Genomic DNA, 20617 nt, shown 5'->3' on the forward strand with positions numbered 1-20617 from the left:
ATATTACTGGTATGTTCCAATCTGTCCTTCACTATTGACAATGAGTATATATTACATGTTCCCAAATTCACCCTTGGAAAAAATATTTAAATAGATTTTAATTTCATCAAATTTATTTTGGGTATTATTTATATTTTTATGAATAATATTCTTTACACCAGAAATGTTATTTATAAACAAGCTTATGAGTTTAGTAATGACAAGTAAGACAGAGTTGTATATTATACATCTGATAGTTCAAAATGGAAAGTTATAAGTTATCCGCCATGTACACCGATCAATGCCTGCAGAGGTGAAACGATGCATGAACTTGCAAGCCCGACAGGAAATCGCTTGAATACCTGGACCTGTCACCTCACACCCCTCACAATACCTTTGGAAGTAATACCTTTAGCCATGCTGGTGATCAGATGAGGGAAGATCAGAATTTATTTGAAAAAAGTTTATTACTTTAAAGTATTATGAACAAATTAGATTTTCGAAAAACAATTTTCACGGAACACTTATTTATGATTTTAACTTTGACTTTTTACCTAATTCCAATATCAACAGTTTAAAAACAACAGACCATGGTAATTTAAAAAAATAAGAATATTTTCCGTATCAAGTTAGTTAGTCGGATAAAACAACCGTACGATTGACAAGATATCGACACACAGTTACGACTACATCGGTTACTGTAGTTTTGTTCCTTTGTGGTTTATAGACATATCGTTGTTATTAATCGGGAAAGAAGACAAAATGGCTGAACGCAGAGAATTGATACTCTAAATTTAAAATCGATGGTGATCGCTTATCTAGCAGAATAAAACTTTAATAACTATGAATTTGAGCATTTTTATACTGAATGAACATAATATCAATTTTTGATTTTTTTGCGAAGTTTCCCTTTAAACAGCTGATTTACAGATAATTTTAACAGTTAAAATGTCTACAATTTAATGTTAAACAACTATATGATGAATAAAATTGAGAATGGAAATGGGGAATGTGTCAAAGAGACAACAACCCGACCAAATAAAAAACAACAGCAGAAGGTCACCAACAGGTCTTCAATGTAGCGAGAAATTCCCGCACCCGGAGGCGTCCTTCAGCTGGCCCCCAAACAAATATATACTAGTTAAATATAAGTATTATTAAGATATAACAAATTGTTTATTTCAGGATTCCATTTAGGAATATTGTTATAGGATTGCTGTCAAATCAGCTACTGTTACAGACTGTTGGAAGCATTTTACTTTGTGCAGAGAACACATCTGGACGCAAGGCTAATGAAAGTAATAAAGGTAACATCATTTTCCATATAGAGTTTTATGAAAAAAAAAATCCATAATATATAAAGATGTCTCATTTATACATAGCATAGAAAATTCCTATCATTAAATTTGATTGGGATCTAATAGCTTGAAATCCCAATGTACCAATTTTAAAAATATTTTTGTTTAAAAATTAACTGTGCATAACAGTTTTCCACCAATAAAAGTATGAAGGGATACTTAATAACAAGCAATGATAAATGATTCTGATATACATATTTACACATCAGTAGAAAATATACCACAGAATGATAGTGAATCACCTGATTTAAGAATAGTTGCCTCCCCTGATTTTACTATTTAAGTTGATTTCTATGAATTATTTTGATAAAACCTCATATTTATGAGGAAAAACTTATATGGGGTTAAAGTCAATGAGACAGCAATCGTAAGAAACAGTAAAAACAAAGAAAGGTATATGAATAATAAGACAAGCTTGATTTCACCATGAGTCTAATAAAAGTTGGAAATAAATTTTATGGAAACCAAATTTCTACCACTAACATTTTCCTAATTACAAGAAAAAAACCATTTAGATATGACAACCACTGATAAGGTACACTACTAGGTAAAGCCACATGAACAAACTTCTACATGTCATGATGTGGCAGTGTAGACTAGAGGTAGTTTTGAAGATCACAACCTCTGCCTTTTGTAATATTAATCAGTAGTCTAGCAGAAGGCACATAAAGGAACATACAATAAGGATTAGTACATTATAATTACTTAACTTTGTAGAAACAGTACTATAAATAACTAAAACGCAAGTACTAACAAAGATGGTCAAGCATTGAAGACAGCGTTACTTATGTTGGACATAAGCTGGACATAAGCGGTGAAATGGTCTTAGACAAGAATTTTAATTAAACAGAAAACAATTATAAGAGTTAGGCTGTGCTTTGACCTAAAATGGTTAACTTTTTATACATTGTGACTTGGATGTGTCTTATTGGCATTATACCACATCTTCTTATTTATGTTAACCATGTACTTGTCTTTGACTTTTAGTTTTCAAAATCGACTACAATATTGATAAAGAGAATCTTACAGAATAGCACAATAATTGCTATAAATAAATAATATCGGTGAAATGTTTGTCTTGTAGGTCTGCTGCCTAGTCTATCCATACGTAATATTATCAAATTTCTGCAGTGTTTAAGACAGTCATATAAGCTTGCTGCAGAATTTGATTCTCGCCCTGGATTAAAGTTTCTGATACAGAAAGTAGCTAGGACAGAAGTGGCAGTTAATTTATACAAGCAGGCAGGGGCATCAATGATCTTCTATCTACACACGTTACTACAGATTTGTATTTCTATACCAGACCTGAGTAGTAACCACATTAAATGTATCACTGGTGCTGAACAGGTTGTTAAGGATGTCAACCAATTAGAATCAGAATACTTGACAAATCAAAGCAAGATGGAGTCATGTCCTACATTATTTCTGCAATTATTGAGGAGCGTCTGTGATGAATTATGTCACACCTACGTAGATATTCTGTCAGATGAGACGTCTGTTCGTGTCGACCAAATGTCAGAACAACAAGTTTTTTTCATCATAGCTCAACCTGATGACTTCTCGACAAATTTTGTAAAGAACAAAAAGAAGTCCCGGTCAGAATCTGAGACATCACAAGATTGCATAGTAACAACTAAAGATGTGACATTACAAGGTAAGACAAATACTGAATAAGTGAAATTTGTGATTAGATGGTTGCAAATTAAGTTTACTTGCAACACATTGGCAGCGCTGATAAACAAGTATTTGTGACCATCAAATCACAAATTGATGCTGCAGGAGCTTAAAATACAATTTTGTTATCTCTATTCTGAATGAACTGACAGCAAACAACGTGAAACCATACATTTAAAATCTATCATACCTTAGGCCAACTAAAATTAATTAGTAGATTTTCATCCAAATTTTTGAAAAAAATGGGGAGGGTAGGAGGATTTTATTTTTTAAATTTTATTTCATATGAAACCTTTTTTGTCATGTGTTATTCATATATGCAAGTGTAATAATAAGCTTATATCATGTAAATACATCCATAACATTTTGTGTACAAGACAATGACAATCAAAACCAAGGAGTAACCAAAGACTCATAAAACCAAAAGACATTTACATCAACAGTTACAAATAATAAGTAGGAAACAACACAAACTCCACTAAAAGCCAGGAGTGAAATCAGGTGCTTCGGAAGGGTAAGCATTTCCTGTACCGTATACAGCACTCGTCATGTTATTTCTTGGTTCAGTTCGGTAATGATGAAAGGTTGTTATGACTGAGGAATAATATCACTGGGATATGATTTCTGACACACTTTTGTTATAATGGCCAATCAGCTCATGATGGCGACCATAAAATTGCTTGAGTGATGACCTTAATTTGATTGATTCATATCCCTATCATAGCAACTTTTGAGAAAGCAGTATTCCTCGTTCAACAAAATCAACGTACTTTGAGCTATAGCTCTAGAGTAACATAATAATTGAGACACATATACTCCAGATGCTGGTGCTGCTTTTTTCAAATTCATAAATATATATTTCTGATCTGTTCTACATGTAATTGCCGCTTTAGAAACCTATTGATAGTAAACAGCAGAAATGTGGAGAAATGCCCTCTTCAGTTGGACTGGCAATGTTTGCTTTCTCAGCAATGTTTTGTTGTCCTAATAAAATGAAGCAAATGCATTAGTATGCAAACACAAGTACGATAAGTACAGAATAAAATGAAAACTCAAACAATGTTTAAATATAATAGGATTGGTCCTTAATATGCAAGATGCAAATATAATTACAATGTAGAAAATAAAGTTGTTTAATGACTCTATCGTGGGTATTGGGACAGAGGATGTTTTCTCTATTTCTGAAAAAAAAAAACGAAAAAAAATCTAAATCTAAGAGCTTGCTATCAATTAATAAATTAGAAATGGGTATGTTTGTCGATTTGTTTAACTCAATATACGGTCACCAATCTAAAAAGTTCATGCTTGTGTTAATTTCTTTATTCCAGTCAAATGTGTTCCACGATTCTAACGCTTTTGGGTTTCATTCACAGCCCAAATTTCTTGACACAAAGTCATTGCATAAATAAAATAAATCCAAGGTGTTTTTCTCACAACATTTGTGTCATTTGTGACATACGGCGATTTGCGTTCTTGGGCACAGCGTATTACTCGTAACCCAATATTTCACGCCCTTCTCGTAATCAATCTCTATTCTCGGTAAATGATGTTGTCATCATAGATCAGCAGAATATATCGACTTAATCATTCAGTAAGAATACACTAAGAAATACTAAAACCGAAATTTGAAACAGGAAGTTTTACATGAAACGAAATTATCGACAGTTACTGGTAATGGAAATGAACAAAATCCAGAAATTGTATTTTTTTCAAAAATAAAAAAAATCGGGGCAGGAAGATTTCGGAGGGGCGGGCGGGGATGAAAATCTACCAATTAATTTTAATTGGCCTTATCATCACTTGTGAATTGATGCCATGAAAATTGGTGACGTTACAAACGATATTGCATTAGATTCTTAGTTTTAATACAAATAAAATACATATACAAAGATTTGCAAAAAAAATGTAATTGAAAAGTAAATTTGTTTGTTTACAGAGATCTGTGAGACTGCAGATGTTTTCTCTGAAGAGATGAAAGATGACAGCTCTGATACTATGTCTGTTATGTCTAAAAATCCTACAAAGAGTAAACGTGAAATGAGAGAAGAACATGAGAGTAAAGTATACACATTAGCTACTGATACACTCATAAAATCACTAATGACAGAGTATAAAAAACGTAAACAACACCATGCCATGCCAGCATTTATCAAAATATCGAAGGAGAAAAAGCCAAAACCAATCATTAAAAGGACGGAAAGTGTGGATGAGTCAATTGCTAAGCAGAGGAAATCATCTATAATGAAGGTTAGATTTTTCAAAGAGCAAATTAAAATTTATATGAAATGAATATGATTTATCAGCCTTTGTATTAAAATTTTGATTAGATTTAGTGAATTTGAATTAAGAATCATTCATGGAGACCAATATTTATATCAAAATATGCAATGTGATCCCATTAATGATTTCTTTCGAATTAAATCAACAGAGATTTATAAAAGTCATACAAGAAATGATACACTTGTGCTTCTTTGATGAAAAAAATTTTTGAAGTGTATTCTTGATTGATTGGAAAATGCTATTTATGCTGTTTGGTGCAACAACTTATAAATCCTTATACCAATGCTTGTCAAATTTTGATATGATGTTACTGATGGCAAAATTGTCAATTTAGATTTTTACGATTTTCACCTTTTCCATTCAGGAGATATGTTAGGGACGACATCAAAAGTTCAATGTAGGATAAAAAAAACTTAATTCACATAGTTTTTCCACTGACCCCCACCCCCCTCTTAACTTAATTTGGGAAAAATTGATTACCAATAGGGATATATGTAAAAAAATCGATTTTAAATATACAAAACTTGCAGAATTTTAACCCCCCCCCACCCCAAAACTATTTGATTTAAGTTTTTTATCCTACATTGATCTTTTGATGTCGTCCCTTACCTGATTGATTTGAAAATGGCACTTTTTGACCTTTCTATGCAGTAGGTTATGAAGCTTTCATTTAAAATTTTAACAGGTTTTTTTTACTGATGACAAAGTGCAGTTGTATTTCACACTACATAACCTCAACAATGATAACCTTCACAATACAAAAAATCTGGTTTACTGTCAATTTTATGTCTTAAGGATCATAATTCATAAGGTACTTTCATTTGATCAACACCTTAGGGTACTCTGGATTCCTCATTATTCATTGGATACTAATTTTCTTGGCTTTTGTGGTATAGGATAAGCACGAAAGTAAATGTTCAACAAATAACAAATTTTCTATCAGCTTATATGCAGACTTTGGCAAAACCAGGAAATTAAATATCCAGGAACATGCAAGTTAGTACCCACGAAAATAAATGAATCCACAATAATTGGTATACTTTTGTGAGCATAGGTAGTTTTATATAAAAATAAGAAGATTTGGTAAGATTGCAAATGAGACAGCTCTCCACGGTTCATTCAACCTAAAATTTTAGGTATAAAATTGTGTGAAAAAATATTGGCATAGGTTGAATAATTTGTTACAGATTAAGTGTTATAAAAACATAAATTAATTTGGGGCTAATCAATCTACAACCAGTTTAAACCTAGTGTTGATGTTTACTCAATATACAATTTCTTTTACATGTACTAGTGAAAATGTAGGTAATAGTGTGTGTTGAGGATCTCTATTTCATAAAGGAATAAGTTTTAAATTAGTATAATGAAATAATGGGGGAAAAAGGATTTTATGAATTTTTATTTAAGGAACAATCATCTAGTCATATTGAATATCTATGAGTGTCATTTTCATGAATAATATAGAAATATATGATAAAAATATTCAATTTTATGTAAAATAGATTCCTTCAAATACAATGGCATACACCACTAGTCTATTGAAACTCATGAATTTCATAGATACTGACTCATGTGAAATATCTATTTTAAATGTTCTCTATTAATTCCAACACATTCAGAAAATAAGACAAATTTCACTAATATGATTGCCTCAAAAGTCATACTTTAAGATATGAATTGATGCTGCATCTGCACAAGCAGCTGGTGTCATGTTGTTATCCTTTAGTTAAAAAAAAACGAGATATAGCGATACTACATTCCGTCGGTGTTGGCGGTGGCGGCGTCCACAGGGATTCACTCTGTGGTTAAAGTTTTTGAAATTTTAATACATGTAAAAACTTTCTTAAACTGTTCTGAAATTTTAATAATAACTTTCTTAAACTATTCTGGATTTATACCAAACTTGGACAGAAGCTTGTTTATGATCATCAGATAGAATCCAGAAGTAAATTTTGTAAAACAAAAAATCCTTTTTTTCTGTATTTTACTTATAAAAGGACTTAGTTTTTCTGCCAGGATACAATACATTCATAAAGTTTTTAAAATTTTAATTACTTTCTTATACTATCCTGGATTTGTACCAAACTTGGACAGAAACTCACGACTCAATATATAATGCATAAAAACAAACACAGAGTACTTGAATTTTCTAAACTAACCGTAAAACAAAGTAAATAAATAGTGCACTGTCCATCTGGAAAGTTGCTGACTATAAATGAAATTATATTTGATTTGAAAAAAAGTTTTTGTTGAAGTATGTTATATTTGTATATTGTGTTGCTTGTATGTTTCATATGTAATACAACAAAATAATGAAAAAAAAAAAATTAAAAAAAATTGCACAATTGAAACATTTTTTTGTATCTTTTTTCTCAAGTATTGTTTAAATATGTGATCGATTTTAGAAATTTAGTCTTATTTTATTTTTATAACAATTTAATATTTATTTCAACTCAATTTTGCTAGTATCAAGGGTTCTATTTTCAATTTTTGTCTTTTTAGAATTTGTTTATAATTCCATTTTTTACTACAACACAATTTTGCAAATACTTTATTTTTGTTTGTGAATTTTTAAAGAGTAATATTTAATGCTTAAATATACTGACTGTATTTTACCTTTTATTAATTAATAATTGTTATAACAACACCTATTGTATTTTGTTTGTAGGCATAGGTTGAATTTATTTTTATGCCCCACCTACGATAGTAGAGAGGCATTTTGTTTTCTGGTCTGTGGCTCCGCTCGTTCGTAGATAGTAGAGTTCGTCCGTTCGACCGTCTGTGCGTCCATTCAGGATAAAGTTTTGGTCAAGGTAGTTTTTGATGAAGCTGAAGTCCAATCAACTTGAAACTTAGTACACTTGTTGCTTATGATATGATCTTTCTAATTTTAAAGCCAAATAAGACTTTTGACCCCAATTTCACGGTCCACTAAACATAGAAAATGAAAGTGGGAGTTTCAGGTTAAAGTTTTTGGTGAAGGTAGTTTTGATGAAATTGAAGTCCAATCAACTTGAAACTTAGTACAATATGTTCCCTATAGTATAATCTTTCTAATTTTAATGCCAAATTAGATTATCACTCAATTTCACGGTCCATGGAACATGGAAAAGGATAGTGCGAGTGGGGCATCCGTGTACTTAGGACACATTCTTGTTATCAACTGTTGGCATAGCTTGAAGACACCCTCTCCACAAGAGACTAAATGACACAGAAATTAACAATAATAGGTCACCGTACAACCTTCAATAATGATGTTGGTTAAGCTTTAATAAGCCCTAGTTCTAAGCTTATAGGTTTGAATACTTTGAATTGCAGGGTGAGCAGTTAGTAGTCATTCATTTTTTTTTTAAATGAACCTATTGTTTTCAAGGAAAAAAATGCATGTTATCATTAAATGTACCCTTTTGGAAAAGTTCAGATATTACAGATTTAAAAAATTAACATAGTTAAAAGTTTATTTTTTTGTGATATATTTTAGGACAGTGAGGCTAGAATTCAGTCTTGGACAGAGTTACTTTGTACTACTTTAGGATTGTTCCAGCAGCAACCAGATGGCAAATTCCGACTTCTTCAACCTGCTATATTTTACTGTGTAAATCAGTTAGTATGTCATGCAGAAGACAGGCGTCTACGTGAAGCATTGGGACAATGGGTGCATCGTATTGGTGTAATGATTGACTGTATCACATGATAAAATTGGGTCATATATCACCTCCTCCTTTAGTTTAAGTACATGCAGAAAATTGTTTATTGTTATCAATGCTGTAAAAGTCTTTTGCAAATTTTCCATAATGAGATTGATCTTTATTTTATGTGTCAGATTTATTTTCTGAAGAAAATGTGCTGCTCTACATTCCATAAACATTGTTTCTATATAACATAATGCATGGTTGAGAGTATTTTTTTCCCTTTCTTTTAAAGTAGTCATTTGAGTTACTTCTGACCTTTAACAGGTGGTTATAAGCAGTGTTTGTAGTAAGGTGCTTTGATTTTTGAATTAATTACTATGTCATGTCACCAGAACTGTTGTTACTTCAAGTCTTCTCTTACAATTTTATTTTTTAGGGGATGATAATATTTGGGTTCAAATTAGCCATGGAAGGAAGAAAAAAACCTTTTTCTTCACTTTTCAGAATTATATGTTGAATCTTTGCACTTCTATAATAAAAAAATTGGTCTTCAAAGCTTTTAATGGGCCATTAGACATGAGATAGTAGTTGGTTCTGTAAAATGGTTACAGGGCAAGCACAACTCCCATGGGTAAAAACCACCCTCATCATCAAATGTGACTGTTTTGCCCAATCATGATGTAGTATATTAGCAAATCCCCTGACCAAAAAGATAGGAAGGGTAATTTCTGTGAACAGAAACTAGGGGGAAAATCAATATTAATTTAGCTAAAATATTACAGAAATCTGCATTTTCACAAGCAATTTGACAAATCTTACTTTTAATACTTGTCATCAAGCCTGATGAAAAATTTACATTTTGTGCAACCTAAATTTCTAAAAAATAAAATGTTATGATTTATATAATATAATAGTCGCGAGTTTTATTTTGGAGCATTTGTATGACCTATTAAAACCAAACATGTACATTCTCTGTTTAGGTTATATGAAAATTCCTCAACTAGACAAGTATAAATACTTGCTATTTCAAGAATGATTTTAGGCTTAGCATAATTGTTTAGGGGAAGTGGGCTCTATTTTCAGTACGAATCTCAAGTTAATTAGTTTTAGATGATATGAAAAAATTGCACAGTGTTTGATAATACATGAACTTGTGCTGTAAAGTGGGTATTCTTACATCATAGGGGTTTAGAGCAATAAGTGTTCAATAGTTAATTTAAACATTGCTCAAATTTAGGTAAATAGACTACTCACATTTGATCTACATTTTATGCTTTAGCAAATGTGATGAATAGGTCAGTTAGGAAATTGCAATAGCATATGGGAGACTCTTTATTTACTGAGGTCGAAAATAAAACAATATTTGTGTATCTGGTTTCCTTATAAGAGGTTAGTGAAATTAAAAAAATGTTGTGTGTCCAATGAAATGAATGGATAATATAAGAAATTTGCATAAAGTGTAATGATAAAAAATTTCTTGCATTATTAATATCTATATGCTATTTTAATGTGTATAAAAAACTATACATGTAACTTTATAGGCAGATTTTTAAAGTTTAAAGCTATATGAAAAGAATTTGCTGTTTTACTTGTATATATTAAGTTAACAGTTAACTTAATAACTTATGATAAATGTGTTTGTATGTACCTTACTGTATTATTATATATGATAAGATCCATGAATTCCAGTAAGAAATTATTTGTTATTTATTATTGAAATTATTAAAACACTTGTTGATTACATCATTCCTTATATGCTATATTTATTTATTTATTTATCGTTATATAAATATGTTGTTCTTATAGCTTAAAAGTTGTGCAATAGTATTAATTCCAAATATTTAGTGGGTAATCTCTTTACAGATCTTTATTTTTCCTTTCATGTCTTTTTTGTGGAAATATGTTGAATAAAAATTATTTTCCTGTTGATAAAATCTTCTTCTTTAAACCAACAATGCATCACTAGTTTGTAAGTTATTTACAACTTTATATTAATGCCCCACCTAGTAGCATTATGTTTTTCGGTCTGCTCTGTTCTTTCATTCATTTGTTCTTCCGTCCATTCGTCTGTATATCCCACTTCAGGTTAAAGTTTTTGGTTGGTCAACATAGTTTTTGATGAAGTTGAAGTCCAGTCAACTTGAAACTTAGTACACTTGTTCCCTATGATAAGGTTTTAAAATTTTAGTCCCAAATTAGAGTTTTGATCTCAATTTCATGGTTCACTAAACATAGAAAATGATAGTGTGAGTGTGGCACCTGTGTACTATGGACAAATCCTTGTTACTTTTGACTTTTGAAATATTAAACTTCTCAATGATCAAAATTAGTGTTTGCTTAACTGCTCTATATTCAATGAACTTTTTCAGAGTTTTTGGAAAGGAGATGGGGCAATAAGGCCCTTATTTGACCCAAAAATTACTGCAAATTTAAAAGTTATCATACATATGCTTAAATTACTGAAATCATGACTAAGGTACAAGGTATTCAGAAAAACGAAAGAAATTTGACATTGAACAAGTGACCATGGCAACAAATCATGACTTAATTTGCATATTTTATAAAATTTCGTGATTTTCCTTGTTTTTTATCAAATTTTAAGTATATTTTAGATTGAAAAAGTATGTGCGCACCCAAGAAACAACTTTATATTTGGTGAGATTATGTCAATAGTTATAATAAAGCTTTGGAATTATTTTGTTGTTTCTTGGTGTTTCTTCAAAGGAAATAAAGATAAAAAACTGCATAAATTCTGTATTTTTCATCGTTTTTGTGAAAACTACATATTTATGACGTAATTGTGATGTCTTTAGATAAAAATCTTTATGTTTTTCATTCCTAAATATTTCTTGACCCTATGCATTTCTAAACATTATGTGCCAATTTGAAAAGTTATCAAACATTTTATTTTCTTGGGCCAAAATCAGGCCTTAATGCTCCTACTTCTTTTTATTTTGTCAAAGGGTCAAAGTAAATATTTTGTCAAAATTTTATAAAAATTAAACCAGCTAAATTTTTAGTCAAAGTGTTTGGTACCACCTTAATGTAGATGGGGGTCTAAATTAAAGTCTTAATGCTTAACCAAAATGTAGTTTATATCGGGCTATTTAGGTATATAAAATAAAAAAATGGGTTGAAGAGCTTTTATTTAATCTACATGCTTTGCAAAATTGTCTGATTTTGTAATGGTTATATAACACACAGAAAAACCATTCATGAGAAGAAAAAAGAATTCTAATCTATAGTATTTCAAGGTAAAAAAATCTTAGGATATGCTTCGAGAAAATAACAAGAATAAATGGGGTTAACATTCATTTTGTTTTTGTTACAAAATAAAAATAGGTGACTTTCCTAGATATTCATTTTAAAAATTTGAATTATCTGAGTTATATCCCCTTATAGTAAGTAAGTAATATATGTGGTCTATTTTACTTGTAAAGTTAGTGCTATAATGATTTGAAATTCGTCATTGATTGGTAGACATTAATTTTCATATCCAGGTGTGGGCTTAGAGGCACACACCCTTTGATCTGTACAAATGTTATGAAACTTATACACAATGCTTATTGACACAATATACAGATGACATTAGATTTTTGGGGGTGTCCATTTAACCATTCTCGAGTTATGGTCTTTAACCCTTTCGCGGCGAGTGTATCCTTGAGGATACACAATGCGCAGGGCGGATGTATCCTTGAGGATACACGATGCGCAGGGCGAGTGTATCCTTCAGGATACATAAATATTGTCCCAATAAAAGTCTCAATTTTACGCTATTTGCCGTTCTTAACAGTTGAAATCAATGTTTCAATTAAAATCTACGATATCTGAGGATATTATTTCAGTTCTTCAACAGCACTGAAACATCGTGAAAGGTAAATAAATCAAATCGGAAAATTTTATTTTCTAAAATTAGAACCGGAAACACGTTTTGAGGTCATGTGGGGTTTCAAAATGGCTCCTCTCGTTAACGAGGAGTGGAAGTACAGCTGTTTTCTGTGTTTTGATGAAGCCCTTTATAATTCTTAGGTAGTTTTAACTATATAATAAAAATAAATGGTTCAATATATCTTAAATAAATATGATAGCGATCTTTTTATCCCCCCCCACAAATCGGAACTAGACAAGTAAGTTTTTTTTTCGCGTTCATGGCTTTGCTGCAAAAACAATTCTCGATTTCGAGGGAACAGAGATATGGCTTTGAAAAGCTGGTACTCGGGTGACACATACACTTTGATTGAGTATCGGGTGAAATAAGCGGATAGGGCTGTGAATGTACGGGAGAACAATGCACGAAATTGAAAGCAGTTTAGGAAGTGCAACTTCGTCTGCTAGTATTTCAGTGTGAAAATGTCGTCAGACGAAACTGATGTAGAATTTGCAGGTTCAGTGAAACTGATGTTATTAATGCCGGAAAAGAGGTCTTACTTACTTAATGAGGAAAGGTTAAGAATTGGTCAGGGTGGGCAGGGGAACGGATGACAGTGAGGGCTATAATGAGTCAAATAATGAGGAAGCCAAAGGAAAATGTGCGGATTTTTTTCATTTCCGTTCTCTAACTTAAGTTTGCCTTCCAAATCTTATGAAACTTTTACACAATACTTATTACCACAAAACTTAGATAAAATACAAATTTCAGTAGCATCACTTTTATATGATATGCAGGCAGGGGCATCATCTCTGTCTACATGGACACATTACCCATTAATTTTTGTATAAAATCATCTTAAAATTTCAATTTCTTTTTATTAACCTGATTCAAAATCCAATAAAAATCCTGTTGTATTCTACTTATTTATATTTCTGTTGTACACATACAATCTTGAAAGTAATATGTTGCTTATTCTTTCAGTTTAAGGTATATTTTGTGCATTGACTGACATTCCACTTAATACTATCAGATTAATACATGGCATTTTTCATATTGCATGTATTATCAGCCCTAGGTTCAATATCAGCCTAAGAGCCGCATGGCTCGAGGGCTGATAATAGATGCGATATGAAAAATGACATGTTATGATCTTTTTATCATATGCTTCAACAATGGAGAAAAATAACTGATTCATATATTGATCCTTTTACGTGTTTCTCAAATAGAAGTTCAAAGAGTGAAAAGTTCAAGAACGTCGGACCCCAATTTAGTACATTCGATATGGAATCTTTCTGTCTTATGCCTCAACAGAGAATAAAAACTTTTAATATGGACGAATCCACAAAAATATTTAGTAATCAACAATATACATAATGGACACTGTTTGGAAAAGTCAACTATTTTTAAATAAACTTTCTAAATTATGTTTGAAACTTTTAAAAAATGCATTTATTTAATAATTTGTTTGTTTTGTGAATTTCTTTTTGTTTTGTTTTTTTTCTATTATTTTACACAATACACTTTCCAGTAGTCAAATAATTGTTTTGTACACTACTTTGAAATGTTTTAAACTGAAAACGTAGCATTGAGGTGTATTTTCCAGAATTTGCTGAGTATCAACGGAATGCCATGCGATAACGTTACGGAAAGGCATGTGTTAACAATCGAAGCATGCGATAAACTTTTTATATCAGCCCACTAAGCACCAATTCGAAAAATATGGAATTTATGTTAATTTAATGCTATTATCATACAGTAAAAATCATATGTTATTTAGTCTAAGTATATGATAAAGCTATATATTCATGTCTTCAAATATGAGGTTTTCTGAAGAGTTTTAAATATTGACCTTTTCTCTGTCACACAATTGTGATCTGTCAAAAATTGACTTTCTTTCTGCAGTTTAATATTATATAAAATTGAGAATGGAAATGGAAATGGGACAACCTGAAGGCCACCAACACAGCCAGAAAATCCTGCACCTGAAGGTGGTCCTAAATAAAATTGTGTAGTAGTTCAGTGAAAATGGATGTCACACTGAACTCCAAAACGTATAAATGAACTAAAAAAAATAAAAATACAAGGCTAACAAAGGCCAGAGGCTTTTATTAAGCATGGTCACCTTTTCAAACTAAACAAATAGAATAGATGTTTGCCAGTGCTAAGAACAAGTACACCTCAAATTAATTACAGCAACAAGCACAACACTAGGTAGGTCAAAACTAGAAATTAGTTGTGAATAAGAAAATGTGTTCATGTTGTAACTACAATCCTGTCCCCTTTTCATGGATGTTACCTACTGAATTAGACATGTTACCAGGTTTGTACTAAAATGAGCAACATGGCAGGTGCAACATATGGAACAGGATCTGCTTTAAATACTCTTCTGGAGCACCGGAGATCACCCCCATTTTTTGGTGGGGTTCATGTTGCTTTATCTTTAGTTTTCTATGTTGTGTTTAGTGTTCTGTTGTTTATCTGTTGGTCTTTTTCTTCTTTGGCCATTGAGTAGTGCGTTTATTTTCCACTTATGAGTTTGAATGTCTCTGGTATCTGTCGCATCTCTTTTACGTCTCACTGTAAAACAAAAAAGGTAGAACCATGGTCTAGGACAAACAGCAAGTTACTATAAACTGAATAACAACTGCAATGGCACAGCTTGGAACTCAAGTACTTTGGAAGAAGTTGTTTATTCCTGCTCAACATATTACATCTATCAAGTCATCCTTAAAAAATGAAAATATAATTTAAGTGATTAGCCAGACACAAGGCACCAGATGGGAAACAAACTACCTCAAAGATGGACTTGTTAAAAACTCTCATTCCAATATTTGATAAAGGTCAACCAAATCATTCCAATATTTTCCAGGTTTTCAACTTAAGTTGAGCAATTAGAATTCATGACTCTTGTTGTGAACATGCTCTGTCTGGAACATAAATCCATGATTATCATACATATGTTTAGAATTACCTTTCATATAAATTGGAATCATTTTGGGGATTTCAAGTTCCACTTGTATCCAATGTACAGAGGTAGGCCATTATAACCTGAATTTAGTTTGAATCAAGGTCTGATGTAATACTCATATGTATTTAAATTTACATTCATGATAAATTAGCCACTGGTCAGTTCCCAGTTGGTAAATAGACTATATATGTGTCTGGTTGGTTCGAAAAGTTCATGTTTGCCTGGTGATGTCTCAGCTGTGAAAAACCACCAGAAGACAGATATGATGATTAAGAATAATCCTCTAAGACTTTACCCCAATTAAATATTGTACAATTACTGTCTTTTGATAAGATAAATATGCTATTCTATTGACTTTGGAAAAACTGATTATATTCACTGAAGACCAAAGCGTCAGTTTCAAAAATTATCAGCAAGATATTAAGATCTATCAAAATTGAAAATTTTCAGCACAAATCTGTCGACCAGTTTAAAAGTTTTTGTCCCTTCAAAATACATTTTTTCCGATCTTGACATTTATTACTATGATTTCAAAAATTGTAGAATCGTACCATGTAAATTGTAAAATTGATCAGAAGCTTTACAGCCGATTCCATTGAGTGTGTAGGCAAAGGTAGTATCTTGCTAGCTAGCTTGTTCGCTGAATCGTGAAGTCAGCTTTTATAGGTATAGTAAACTACCCTCCTTTTAGAGTAGCCTAGTCCGACAAGATAACCAATCTATCTGTCTGTAGGACTAGGGTACTTCGAAAGGAAGGTAGAATACCTTACTTAATAATGGCTTCACGGTTTAGCTAGCAAGCAAGCTAACCAAAGATATTACCTTTGCCTTCACACTCAATGGAATCGGCTGTAAAGAAAAACTATAGTAACTGTATATAGAAGTCTTAGCAAGCTGGCTATTTTTTTCACCACGTGAGCGATATAGGCATAGGTGTGCCTCAGGTTGTATATATTTCTCAAAAAGGTTAACCCGAATATAAAAATTAAAAAGTTAAATCATATGTAGTATAAATGGTTAGTTGATTTTACAGATTGGTCATTTGCAATGCATACATTTATAACATTTATTGTATAGACCATTTGTTTTGTGAATTTACGATTATTATGACACTTCAAAAATATATGCAAAATATGAAAAAATACATTCTAAAACACAACTTATACATGTTATTACAATAAAAATCCATTTATAAACGTTTTCGTCAGTTTCCCACTGAGTTCACAAACGAGTTCAGCACATTCCACGGACGGTACATGAAAGAAATATTAGTCCCAAATCACGCATGGTACTGCTCTCAATAAATAAACAGATACACTGTCGACTCTACATGTTCATCTATATTCTTCGTCCCCTCGCGATGATCCATATGTGGAGCGCTCTGTCATAACAGAAGCTTGGACAATGTGTACGTTTTCTTTCCAGAATTCATGATGTTGACTTAATTTTCCAGCATCAATAAGTTTATCTATATCTGCTTCTCTTATAGAATCTTCCATTTCAACACTAGGAGAGTATTCCCAAAGTCTTAATATCGGTTTCTCGGCGGTCAAATGAAGAGCTAGTATGCACATTTTGAGGTTTTCTGGGTCCGCTAATCCGTTTTGAATGACAAGACTTTTATACAAGCAGAGTTCTGCCAGGTCTAGTGGTCTTGGAGTATCCATACCTGTCACTTTAAAAGCGACTGCATACATGCAACCGTCTTTCCGACAAAGAGCATCCACCTGACCGCTCAAAACTCGAACAAAGTTGGATACCTTAACATGGCCTGTAAGCTTCACTGCTACAGCCTCAAATGTTTGGAACCAGGTGTTAATCTTTCTCTCAAACAGTCTGCATAGATGTCCACAAAACGTCGCACTAATTTCTTCCTGGTCATATTTCTTCGCTTGTCCAAACGCATCCTCGGCTCCTTTGGAATAAAAGTGAGAGGTCAAGGCAGAGACGAACTGTTTGCCTTGTTCCTCTCTGGGGATATTCGTCAAGAATTCAGTGTAGTCCTGACGATTTTTCTCGTGCTTATCAAGATCCAAGCGACATGCTTCTCTCCTTCTGAGAAATGAATCCCATTTGTTCCTCTTTTCAGGGTTGTACGTGCTACACACCCGGCCGTCTCCAAGACACTCTACCACTATAAATATTTTCATAGTTGTTAAATCGTAAGTCCTGGATAACTTTTGAAGGCGCCTTTTCAGTTCGTCTTCATATCGAATCACAGATGAAGTTGTGACAGACATTTTTTTGTATTTTGTTAAATTTCCACTTCCAGTTCAAGTTCGTTTGTAGTTCACATTAAAAACGTTGAATGCAATAATGATCTATCTTGCGCATAATGTCATCTCTACATTTCCAGTTGTGATCTACTGTGTATTTTAAGCAGATTAACGGATTATTTTAAAGATTTTCCTACTTGTGTTGTTATTTATGCTTCTGTTTGTATGATCGATTGATCTTTAAAAATCAGAGTTATCGATCCGATTGACAAAGTTTTTGACAATAAGTATGTCCTACGTGTTTAAACATATCTATACTTATATAACTGTACAAAGGAATGGTGAGATTATATTTGTACTATTCATTATTGACAAACTTTTCAGTTAAATATTTTAAAGGTCTGACATTCATAAGTTACCCTGGAACACATGTATACAGATCCGTATTTATCAATCAATGAAACGTGCATTAAAATGATTATAAATGTCATACTAGAAATTTAAATGTAAATGAGTCTTATATTTCTATAGACGATGCAAAAGGGTGTTTTCTCCGTCAGAATATACGTCATCTGAGACTACTATAACACAGTATTATAGTAGTCCCAGACGTCATATATATGTAAAATTCATATCTTCCATTTTTCCAGTATACTATTCTAAAGTAATAATAATTTTATTTGCAAAATACACCCATATGGGTCAAGCAAACACAAATACAACATTTAATACAGACAGTGAAGAATTACAAATATAAACATAAAAAAAACATAGTTATAAATGGTAATTAATGTAACCTTTGATGGACATGGACCTCATTTTCGCAATTCTAAAAGATTGCTTTATAAAGTCACCAATTTCTGTCAAAAGCTCAGATTTAGGATTTAAAAGTTGTTTTAGCTTTAAAAGTGGTTGATAATTTGTAAAATCGGGATTTATATTATTAATCTTTAAAAATAAGCAATCTCTTAAAGTTGAGTTTAGTTTGCAATATAGAAAAAAAAGGTATTCATCATCAATTTTATTACAAAGTTTACATAACCTTTGATCTCTAGGTACATTTTTATATCTTCCCATTTCAACTTCTAGGTTATGGTCACTAACCCTTAATTTAGAAACTAATTGTCTGGTTTTAAAATTTGATTCTTTTAATAAATAATTATCAATTTTTATCTCAGTTTTTATTTGACTATATAGAAATAATTTCGAACTGTCTGTTATAGAAGAAAGTTTATTCAAGACTTTTTTTGTATAAAATTCATGTGATATCTGTTTAAACTTCATCTTTAAGGAATATTTAATTTTATTGTATGGTTTATCATAAGTTTCAAAATCTTCAGCATTTAATCCAGTCTCTTTAAAAATATTTAGAGCAAATGTATACCAACTATGAAAACCATCATTATGCAGGGACTTATTTAATTCGTAGGCTTCTTTTAACAGAGGATTAATATCATAGGTATGAAATCTACAGAAATATAGCATAACTTGTGGTTTAATAAATGAAGCCATAGAAAATCTGCCCAGTTCTGTTTTGGCTGAAATATTACATGCAGTTTTCCTAAGTCCTAGGACAGATTTACAGTATTTATTATGAATCATTTCATAGCAAAATTTATCTTCTAACGACAAAGTATCACAAACAGAACCATGTTGTTCTGAACGTTTTAAAGATTTAAACATGGATAAATAATCTTCTGCATAAACCATACCTCACTATTATGTATTAAAACAGGTCTTATTAAGACATCAAAAAGTTTGCATGATAAATCAACTTCATATCTTGACTTACATCTAGAAATTGACAATGAGGGTCGGTTGAAAACAAAACTTTACGACAAAAGAGATGATTTCAGCTTTCCAATTGTGAACTTTCCATTTCTAAGTAGCAACATTCCAGCAGCACCTGCATACGGGGTATATATCTCCCAATTGATACGATATTCCCGTGCTTGCATTTCCTATCATGATTTTCTTGATAGAGGGTTACTGCTCACAAGGAAGCTATTAAACCAAGAGTTCCAAATGGTGAAGTTGAAATCATCCCTTCGTAAATTTTACGGACGCCATCACGAGTTGGTTGACCGTTATGGAATAACCGTTTCACAAATGATATCGGATATGTTCCTTACGTCGTAACTACAATCCCCTTCCCTTTCATGAATGTGACCTACCGAATTAGACTATTTACCGGATTTGTAATCACATAAGCAACACGACGGGTGCCACATGTGAAGCAGGATCTGCTTACCCTTCCGGAGCACCTGAGATCACCCCTAGTTTTTGGTGGGGTTCGTGTTGTTTATTCGTTAGTTTTCTATGTTGTGTCGTGTGTGCTATTGTTTTTCTGTTTGTCTTTTTCATTTTTAGCCATGGCGTTGTCAGTTTGTTTTAGATTTATGAGTTTGACTGTCCCTTTGGTATCTTTCGTCCCTCTTTTTTAACAGGGATGGATTGAGAGTTAGAAAATCTACTTTTTAAAGCAAATAGGACCTTCAATCCCTTTTTTGATAGTTCTTGGATAGTATTTTTAAAATTACCTTTATAGTTAATAATGTTTCCTAAAAAATTGTATTCTTTAGTCTCATTTAATTGGATGTTTTTATAGCATACCACAGGGGTGGGAGAAAATTTATTCT

At 31.8% G+C, this 20617-nt stretch overlaps 2 protein-coding genes across 5 annotated transcripts in view; one reads left to right on the plus strand and one right to left on the minus strand.

Annotated features, from left to right (window-relative positions):
• LOC139492235 (brefeldin A-inhibited guanine nucleotide-exchange protein 3-like) overlaps window positions 1–10857 on the plus strand; it is a 104454-nt gene extending 93597 nt beyond the window's left edge. For all 4 annotated transcript variants that reach the window (XM_071280419.1, XM_071280420.1, XM_071280421.1 and 1 more), the window contains 4 exons: window positions 1165–1286; window positions 2422–2991; window positions 4948–5258; window positions 8773–10857. In XM_071280419.1, the coding sequence (XP_071136520.1) occupies window positions 1165–1286; window positions 2422–2991; window positions 4948–5258; window positions 8773–8985 (1216 nt within the window). In that variant the 3' untranslated portion in view covers window positions 8986–10857. The remainder of the gene's footprint in view (window positions 1–1164; window positions 1287–2421; window positions 2992–4947; window positions 5259–8772) is intronic.
• Window positions 10858–16729: 5872 nt separating this feature from the next.
• Window positions 16730–18317, minus strand: LOC139491679 (uncharacterized). The gene has a single exon (XM_071279489.1). The coding sequence runs from the start codon at window positions 18000–18002 to the stop codon at window positions 17097–17099; it is 906 nt and encodes a 301-aa protein (XP_071135590.1). The 5' UTR covers window positions 18003–18317; the 3' UTR covers window positions 16730–17096.
• Window positions 18318–20617: the final 2300 nt, after the last annotated feature.

Source organism: Mytilus edulis, chromosome 10 (genome assembly GCF_963676685.1).
Source record: "Mytilus edulis chromosome 10, xbMytEdul2.2, whole genome shotgun sequence".
In the NCBI taxonomy this organism is placed as follows: domain Eukaryota; kingdom Metazoa; phylum Mollusca; class Bivalvia; order Mytilida; family Mytilidae; genus Mytilus; species Mytilus edulis.